The sequence below is a fragment of the Aedes albopictus genome, chromosome 3 (genome assembly GCF_035046485.1).
Source record: "Aedes albopictus strain Foshan chromosome 3, AalbF5, whole genome shotgun sequence".
NCBI classification, from domain to species: Eukaryota; Metazoa; Arthropoda; class Insecta; order Diptera; family Culicidae; genus Aedes; species Aedes albopictus.
In genome coordinates, this window is record NC_085138.1 from 10,413,305 (window position 1) to 10,423,519 (window position 10,215).

The following is a 10,215-nucleotide window of genomic DNA, read 5'->3' on the forward strand; positions in this document are numbered from 1 at the left end:
ATCCCCCTATCTACATGAGCGGTTCTTTTGGGCTGTTGGATAGTTTTGTCATTACGGCTATCATCAGATATTTTTGCTTTGATATGCTATTCTTTTGAGAAATACTGCCATATTTATGCAGGCGATCAATAAAGCATAGCATGGGCTTGTTAGCGCTTGACTGCTTTTGGATTGGCACCAATGAAAACTAGTCGAATCACTATATCAGGCTTTAGTTTTTTCAACCTTTCGATACTAAACATAGTCAACTCCGTGAAAATCACGATCACATTTTACTGGACTCGTTTAATTTGCGAAAAGTGCTAAATCTGCAACAGCTGCAACAGCCCTGACAATGACAGTATTTGTAAACAGTTGAATTGGAAACACCGAATATGATGTCAGCTATATTAACCAAGTCCTACCGTTTTTTTTTCTTTCAATTCTCTCAAAAACACTGACTGATGATAAGCCATTGAAAGTCACAAGCTTTTTGCGTGATCTTCAACGGTACGAGTGTTCCGGTGTCCTTGATTTGGACAAGCCGATTTTTAGGACGCAGTTACAAAATAAACCAGTTTTCAAGTTACTTTTGTAAGTTGGCCTTAGTCGCATCAGGAATCATTCAAGGTTGAATCGTTGGGAATCTGATAGGTGACATTGAACAATGCCTTGTGATTTTATTTTGTTTACGTTATTATCATATTGTAATTCCGATGATTCATTCTTTCAGAGATTTGATACAGCAACAAATCACCGTCAAACTGGCTCGAGCACTTGTTTTCTCTGAATTTTTAATCTCATATTAATATATTTACTATAGGTAAAGTCAAACTGGAGGGTGATATAGAATCAATATTATGTGCTTCCGTTTGTTTTCTGGTAGTTGCCGATTGGGGTATAAGTTCAAATATTTATTCGATCGTAATTGGTCCTGATAGTTGACTACCATTTTGCTTACTCATGGCTATTTTTTATTTTATCTTTGTAATGTAAACACTACAGCAGTCTTCTAATCTCCTTCAACATATGTAATGTAAGTAGTTATGGTAATAATAAATTACTAGATGATTAAATGAAATCGCGAAAATGAAAATGACACAAATACGATAATGCGGGACATTTGAACACAAATAAATAGGATTCTCTAGCTAGCCTAATCAGTAGATCTGTTTAAGTGGAATGTGCGCTTCCTGATAGTGCATCGTCATAGACGGCGGCCGTCAGTTTTGTATGCCGTAGTAGACGTATGCCTTGCACCAATCCATCGTATCATCTTCATTACTGCAGCACATCGGGAACACTATCGCTGATTTCGTCACCTTCGAACATCGTTGACACAGTTCGTTGACATCCTCCTGCAAAGGGATGAGAATGCAAATTATACACAATATAGACCATGAACTCGGGGTGCTTCCAGAAAAAAACACATTCTCGCTTTCTCTGCGGTGATACCTACATCTTCATAGCAGCGCCTGATGTGCAAATACTCGTCATCGAAATAGTCTCCGTAGTCGTTCTCCTCAGCCGATCGTTTGCGGTTGTGATGCGACAAGGGAGCAGGATCAACGCGATGATCACTGGACGAAATCGTTTGCTTGGATTTAGCAGCGTCTGAAGGTCTGGCGGAAACTTCAACCGTCGAAACTAGTAAACAGATCAGCAACAGTACCCCTAGCAGTCGAACGGAAGCTCTAGGGAGGGTGTGGTGTACTTGTTTGACACAGCGACCTCCGCTTATCTACGGAAAGAGATGGGAGAGAGAAACGGACAAAATTGAGATTGGTATGCATAATAAAAACAATTCCCTGGTAATTAATTTCGAATCACTTGTTTGTAAACGGAACAAGATGGATTTGCCTTGTCTAGAGCGCCGGTATCAGCCAACGGCTGGATGCAACCGCACGAATAAATGAAAACAATAACAAATCGGCAACATCAGGAGACGGCACGCTCAGTATTATCTAGGACGTGGCCAGGTGAGTAGCATGTCTCGAAGGATCGTTAGTCACCTGTTGCCTTTTGACCAATTGTTCGAATTACTGCGCTTATTAGTGTGATTTATGAGCCATAAAATCGTTATACAGCGCCAATATAAATCTCTCTGGAGATAGCGGCTTGTTTGCACTTTGCAGCTGACGGTTTGCGCAAGCATCATATGATCCGGTCGGTAAGATGGACTTCAGCCTACATGAACGTGAGCAACCGCCGTTGCACGGGATAATCTCGTGATGAAAGTGCAATGCATGTGGTGAAATGACGTTTATTGGTTGTGAAATAACTGACGTTTGCATATTTGCATATGGTTTGAACGGCCTGGCAATACCCCTTTCACTGTTACCACGTGGTAACTCAAAACAAAAACACGCTGCCATGTCGGACGGCATGGTGTTGTCCCGATAAGTGCCTCCTAACGGCGTAAACTTGACACACTTAGCGATGAATGACCAGCTGTTGGAAGGGAACGGACTGTAGCCAAGAGCGCGCGATTCTTCTTCTGCAAAGTAAATTCCACAAAATTCGGCTCGTAAATTTTATGCCTCTGTATGAGTCTCGGCTATCAGTATCAATTGCATCATTCATCGTCATCATCTGCTTATTTGCGACCGAGTCTCTTATGAGTCGATGTTCTCTTGAACGAATCATGCGGAGCGACCAGCTAGAACCAGCCAAATCGTTCGGTAACCGAGGGGGTTTGTTACTAACGGGCAGGTCAGTCGAATGTTTTGGCGGTGAGTGGAAATTTCTGCATTGAGGTACTACAACATCCAATGGCTTTGCCCGAGGAATGTTAGTACCATCTGTGGAGCAAACATCACGAGAAATCTCATGACGTTGTGGATGCGTTGGTTCCTGTCTTATGATATGATTCAAACGAAACTTGTCAATTTGGCCACACTCATCAGTTGATAAGCGTTGACACCTGCAATGGATAAGATCGCAATGCTGTGGTTATCACAGCGCACGTGTCACCGGGATTCCACAAGGTATCGCAGATTGGCGCGGAAGCAGTCATATCTTTAGAGTACAAAGGGAGTGCATGATGAGCTGTTCACATCGTGACTAGATTATGTCCTGCAATAGTAAACTGTGTGTGACAAGGCTCCGTCTAAGAATAGACAGGAAGGGCGTCTGTCAAAACACACTATCAATAGTAGTGACGGCTAAGAGAAATCAAGAAATTTCAACTGGCTGATACTGGAACGAGTAGTGTGAGATAGTAATCGTCTATCATTGCACTACTGAATCAAGTAGACCCTGTTAATACCGTCCAGCGATGTAACTTTGCTTGGCAACAGTATGAGAAAAGCAGTGCGCTTGATGTCTCGTTTACGGCTCAAAGATGGCCATCATACCGTTGGTTCATTCGCGTGGTACCGGCAAACTGGAAAATTTATAAACAATTTTGCCGAAAGGCAGTTAGGTGCATACTTTGTATTAGAAACGAGCACATTTTAGACTCTACATCAAATGGCAAACAACATATCCTACGTCAATTGGCGATCGCCTGATTGAAATTGTTTATAAATAAGCAATAACATCCTGGTTCCTATCTTTTAGATGAATTTGCAAGGTGAAGAAGGTCCATGAAAATATATCAGTTGAAAACTGAATACCATGTAATGATTAAGAAAAATAAGTTATAATTTTGAAGACCTACGACTTAAATATCACAGGATCTAAAAAAATCTGAACACTTCCACAAATGGGTGTTTCAAGTTTAACGGTATCCAAATTTTTTCATAAGGAATCTCATACCGAAAAAAAAAATAAAAAAAAATCAATAACATTTCGTACTTTAGGACTATTTTTTTGTTTAGAAATTTGATTTTTTTCTTCGAAACGAGAAATTATTTTATCCACAGTAAATAAAACTTTGTTGTTTATACAGGGTGTTTGCTTCCTGGCTGTACATATTTTAGGGGTAGCTAGAGGACCTCGAGTCATGAAAAAGTGCCCAAGGAACATGGGGTCGGAAATCACTGCTAAGTGAGTTATTCATAATTCGATGTTTTTAAAAACGCTAAATTTCAAAGATCTGTAACTCGGCGATCTTTGATCAAAACGCAAAAGTTTTTTTATGAATCGAAAGCTTGAACCTTTGGGAATTTATGCTTCTTGGACAAAAACTTGATCAAAAGTCTTTTTCATTCATAAATTTTGAAATGTTTGTGGTGTAAGCCCACAAAACTGCTTCTTTTTTAGCTATTATTGATGTTATTTATAGGAAAATAAACTTAACTTGAAAAGTGTTCTTCTACAAAAGGTTGTTTATGAAATTTTCTAACAATCTCTCTTTGGGACCAACATTGAATGATTTGTAGTTTAGCCACAATAGTTAATTAAAAGTTGTGTAGAAAAGTCATCGAATTGCGAAAATCATCGCACCGATTTCACTGAACCGTGCTTTGGCAGCACTTCCCTTTTGGTACTCAGACGTACTCTCCCGAAAGGCAGTCAAGAGAAGCAAAGGCCAACCCGCACACCAATCGAACGCTTGTCACACGACCAACCAACTCACTCAGATTGGTGCTATGTGTAATCGTGTATGATAAACATTGCACCAATCTGAGCGAGTTGGTCGTTCGTGCGGAAAGTTGGCGTAGTATGTAAATTGCTCAACGCCGTGGTTATCGTGCATGCGAGTAATGCGCGTGCCTTAGAAAGCCGCATCGAATCCCCGCTAGGGAGGATACGGTGACGCGGCGACTGTGTGGCAAAGGAAGCGCACATAATTGTAGCAAGTTAGTGCTAGCCGCAGCAGTACTAATGACGGCCGTGGTGAGACTGGTGAGAGGAGAGCAAATGGTGAACGAGCAACGCGGGGTGTTTAAAATCCTTTGCCGTTTTTGGATTCCTCGCACTCGCAGTCATACTGCGGTGCTGATCGGGTGGGGTGGTGTGCGCTGCCGAGTTTTATTAGTATTTTTTTTCGCAAAATTGTTAGAAATTAAAACCATTTAATGTTTTTTCTCTAAATTGAAGATAGATGCTCTGCGCTCATGAAAGTAAAAATGGGCTGACATGATAGGGTCTGTTTGATATGATGAGGAAGCAAGAATCATAGACGTGCTCAAATTTATCATTTTATTCTTGGGAACAAATAATACTGGGGGCAATTTGAAAGAGGATGGGATGTTGTAAAGGGTTACATGGATTTTTAGGAGATGTCAAGGTGCATTCCAGGGGATGTTGGGATTTTCTAAGATCATGTTGGGATTTTTATGGGATACTGCAACTTGGGGCAGTTTGAGAGGCTGGGAATAGTTTGAGGATGTTTTGGGAGATGGGGTGCATCCCTGCCGGGGGTTTCTAAGGAAACTTAAGTGTTTTTATGAAATACTGAAGGCAGTTTGAAAAAGGCTGAAATGTTGAAACGAGTTTAAACGATTTTCATGTCGTGACACATTTCAAGTGACTGTGGGGATTTCTATTATTTTTTGCTTGTTTGTTTAAGATGATTCGGGCAGTTTAAAAAAGCTGGGATCCTTTGAGAGTATAATGGATGTTTAAAAGATGTCGAGGAGCATTCCAAATGTACTGGGAATTTGAAGAAAAAGTTAGGATTTTTATGCGATACGGGAACAGTTTGAAAAAGGTCTGTAAATTCGGAATTTTACGGTATGACGGTAAATTATTTTAGGAATTTCTGGCAGATGTTAGGAAGCATTTTTAAATTGCTAGGATTTTTAAAACATTTTTTTGGCAGTTTAAAAAAGCTTTAATGCTGAAAAGAGTTTAATGGATTTATTAGTAGTTTAATGGAATTCAAGGGGGTAAGGGGAAAGAGGGGTTGGTATGGTGTCAGTTTGAAAATGGCTGGGATCTTTGAGAGTTTAAGGGATTTTTTGAAGATTTCGGGTGCATTCGAAAGGATGATGGAGATATCCAAGACAATTTTAGGACTTTTGAAGTTACTGGAAGCCATCAGGAAAAAGCTGGGAAGTTTTTAAGAATTTAATGATATCAGGAGAGTTTGAGCTACATTTCAAGGGATGTAGGAGATTCCTAAAGAAAATTTGGATTTTCATCAAATGCTAGGGGCATTATGAGAACTGGGAAAAGTTTTAGAGATTCTAGGAGATATCGAGGTTCTTTTCATGGAATGTTGGGGATTCCTGAGAAAACTTTGGATTTTTATGAAATGCTAGGGGCAAAATGAGGAAAGCTGAGAACTTGGAAAAAGTTTTAAGAATTTTAGGAGATTTCGAGATTCATTTTAAGGAATGTTGGTGATTGGTATGGAAACTTTGGATTTTTAAGAAATGCTAGGGGCAGTATGAGGAGATCTGAGAACTTGGAAAAAGTTTCAATGACTCTAGGAGATTTCGAGGTTCATTTTAAGGAATGTTGGTGATTCATATGGAAACTTTGGATTTTTAAGAAATGCTAGGAGCAGTATGAGGAGAGCTGAGAACTTGGAAAAAGTTTTAGAGATTTTAGAAGATTTCCAGGTTATTTTTAAGGAATGTTGGGGATTCATTAGGAAACTTTGGATTTTTAAGAACTGCTAGGGGCAGTATGAGAAGAGCTGAGAACTTGGAAAAAGTTTTAAGGATTTTAGGAGATTTCGAGGCTCATTTTAAGGAATGTTGGTGATTCATATGAAAACTTTGAATTTTTAAGAAATGCTAGGGGCAGTATGAGGAAAGCTGAGAACTTGGAAAAAGTTTTAAGGATTTTAGGAGATTTCTAGGTTCATTTTAAGGAATGTTGGGGATTCATATGGAAACTTTGGATTTTTAAGAAATGCTAGGGGCAGTATGAGGAGAGCTGAGAACTTGGAAAAAGTTTTAAGGATTTCAGGAGAGTTCGAGGTTCATTTCAAGGAATGTTGGGGATTCCTGAGGAAACTTTGAATTTTTATGAAATGCTAGAGGCAGTATGAGGAGATCTGAGAACTTGGAAAAAGTTTTAATGACTCTAGGAGATTTCGAGGTTCGTTTTAAGGAATGTTGGTGATTCATATGGAAACTTTGGATTTTTAAGAAATGCTAGGGGCAGTATGAGAAGAGCTGAGAACTTGGAAAAAGTTTTAAGGATTTTAAGAGATTTCGAGGCTCATTTTAAGGAATGTTGGTGATTCATATGAAAACTTTGAATTTTTAAGAAATGCTAGGGGCAGTATGAGGAAAGCTGAGAACTTGGAAAAAGTTTTAAGGATTTTAGGAGATTTCTAGGTTCATTTTAAGGAATGTTGGGGATTCATATGGAAACTTTGGATTTTTAAGAAATGCTAGGGGCAGTATGAGGAGAGCTGAGAACTTGGAAAAAGTTTTAAGGATTTCAGGAGAGTTCGAGGTTCATTTCAAGGAATGTTGGGGATTCCTGAGGAAACTTTGAATTTTTATGAAATGCTAGAGGCAGTATGAGGAGATCTGAGAACTTGGAAAAAGTTTTAATGACTCTAGGAGATTTCGAGGTTCATTTTAAGGAATGTTGGTGATTCATATGGAAACTTTGGATTTTTATGAAATGCTAGGGGCAGTATGAGGAGAGCTGAGAACTTGGAAAAAGTTTTAGAGATTTTAGAAGATTTCCAGGTTATTTTTAAGGAATGTTGGTGATTCATATGGAAACTTTGGATTTTTAAGAAATGCTAGGGGCAGTATGAGAAGAGCTGAGAACTTGGAAAAAGTTTTAAGGATTTTAAGAGATTTCGAGGCTCATTTTAAGGAATGTTGGTGATTCATATGAAAACTTTGAATTTTTAAGAAATGCTAGGGGCAGTATGAGGAAAGCTGAGAACTTGGAAAAAGTTTTAAGGATTTTAGGAGATTTCCAGGTTAATTTTAAGGAATGTTGGAGATTCATAAGGAAACTTTGAATTTTTATGAAATGCTAGGGGCAGTATGAGGAAAGCTGAGAACTTGGAAAAAGTTTTAAGAATGTTAGGAGATTTCGAGGTTCATTTTAAGGAATGTTGGTGATTCATATGGAAACTTTGGATTTTTAAGAAATGCTAGGGGCAGTATGAGGAGAGCTGAGAACTTGGAAAAAGTTTTAGAGATTTTAGAAGATTTCCAGGTTATTTTTAAGGAATGTTGGGGATTCATTAGGAAACTTTGGATTTTTAAGAACTGCTAGGGGCAGTATGAGAAGAGCTGAGAACTTGGAAAAAGTTTTAAGGATTTTAAGAGATTTCGAGGCTCATTTTAAGGAATGTTGGTGATTCATATGAAAACTTTGAATTTTTAAGAAATGCTAGGGGCAGTATGAGGAAAGCTGAGAACTTGGAAAAAGTTTTAATGACTCTAGGAGATTTCGAGGTTCGTTTTAAGGAATGTTGGTGATTCATATGGAAACTTTGGATTTTTAAGAAATGCTAGGGGCAGTATGAGGAGAGCTGAGAACTTGGAAAAAGTTTTAAGGATTTTAGGAGATTTCTAGGTTCATTTTAAGGAATGTTGGGGATTCATATGGAAACTTTGGATTTTTAAGAAATGCTAGGGGCAGTATGAGGAGAGCTGAGAACTTGGAAAAAGTTTTAAAGATTTCAGGAGAGTTCGAGGTTCATTTCAAGGAATGTTGGGGATTCCTGAGAAAACTTTGGATTTTTATGAAATGCTAGGGGCAGTATGAGGAAAGCTGAGAACTTGGAAAAAGTTTTAGAGATTTTAGAAGATTTCCAGGTTATTTTTAAGGAATGTTGGGGATTCATATGGAAACTTTGGATTTTTAAGAAATGCTAGGGGCAGTATGAGGAAAGCTGAGTACTTGGAAAAAGTTTTAGAGATTTTAGAAGATTTCCAGGTTATTTTTAAGGAATGTTGGGGATTCATATGGAAACTTTGGACTTTTATGAAATGCTAGAGGCAGTATGAGGAGATCTGAGAACTTGGAAAAAGTTTTAATGACTCTAGGAGATTTCGAGGTTCATTTTAAGGAATGTTGGTGATTCATATGGAAACTTTGGATTTTTATGAAATGCTAGGGGCAGTATGAGGAAAGCTGAGAACTTGGAAAAAGTTTTAAGAATGTTAGGAGATTTCCAGGTTAATTTTAAGGAATGTTGGGGATTCCTGAGAAAACTTTGGATTTTTATGAAATGCTAGGGGCAAAATGAGGAAAGCTGAGAACTTGGAAAAAGTTTTAGAGATTTTAGAAGATTTCCAGGTTATTTTTAAGGAATGTTGGGGATTCATATGGAAACTTTGGATTTTTATGAAATGCTAGGGGCAAAATGAGGAAAGCTGAGAACTTGGAAAAAGTTTTAAGGATTTTAGGAGATTTCCAGGTTCATTTTAAGGAATGTTGGAGATTCATAAGGAAACTTTGGATTTTTATGAAATACTAGGGGCAGTATGAGGAGAGCTGAGAACTTGGAATAAGTTTTAAGGTTTCTAAGAAATATCGAGTTTCATTATAAGGAATGTTGGGGATTCCTGAGAAAACTTTGGATTTTTATGAAATGCTAGGGACAAAATGAGGAAAGCTGAGAACTTGGAAAAAGTTTTAGAGATTTTAGAAGATTTCCAGGTTATTTTTAAGGAATGTTGGGGATTCATTAGGAAACTTTGGATTTTTAAGAACTGCTAGGGGCAGTATGAGAAGAGCTGAGAACTTGGAAAAAGTTTTAAGGATTTTAGGAGATTTCGAGGCTCATTTTAAAGAATGTTGGTGATTCATATGAAAACTTTGAATTTTTAAGAAATGCTAGGGGCAGTATGAGGAAAGCTGAGAACTTGGAAAAAGTTTTAAGGATTTTAAGAGATTTCTAGGTTCATTTTAAGGAATGTTGGGGATTCATATGGAAACTTTGGATTTTTAAGAAATGCTAGGGGCAGTATGAGAAGAGCTGAGAACTTGGAAAAAGTTTTAAGGATTTCAGGAGAGTTCGAGGTTCATTTCAAGGAATGTTTGGGATTCCTGGGGAAACTTTGAATTTTTATGAAATGCTAGGGGCAGTATGAGGAGATCTGAGAACTTGGAAAAAGTTTTAATGACTCTAGGAGATTTCGAGGTTCATTTTAAGGAATGTTGGTGATTCATATGGAAACTTTGGATTTTAATGAAATGATAGGGTCAGTATGAGGAAAGCTGAGAACTTGAAAAAAGTTAAAGAGTTCGTTTTAATGAATGTTGGGGATTCCTGAGGAAATTTTGGATTTTTATCACCTGCTAGGGGCAAAATGAGGAAAGCTGAGATCTTGGAAAAAATTTTAAGGATTTTAGGAGATTTCGAGGTTTATTTTAAGGAATGTTGAAGATTTATATGGAAACTTTGGATTTTAA

At 38.0% G+C, this 10,215-nt stretch overlaps 1 protein-coding gene across 1 annotated transcript; it reads right to left on the reverse strand.

Annotated features, from left to right (window-relative positions):
- Positions 1-805: 805 nt before the first annotated feature.
- LOC109421750 (uncharacterized) lies at positions 806-1,720 on the reverse strand (the record flags this gene model as incomplete). Its single annotated transcript, XM_019696286.3, is given in 2 exon segments — positions 806-1,337; positions 1,439-1,720. Coding segments are annotated over 2 exon segments (417 nt in total), but the record flags the coding sequence as incomplete, so codon positions are not given.
- Between the last annotated feature and the right edge of the window lie 8,495 nt (positions 1,721-10,215).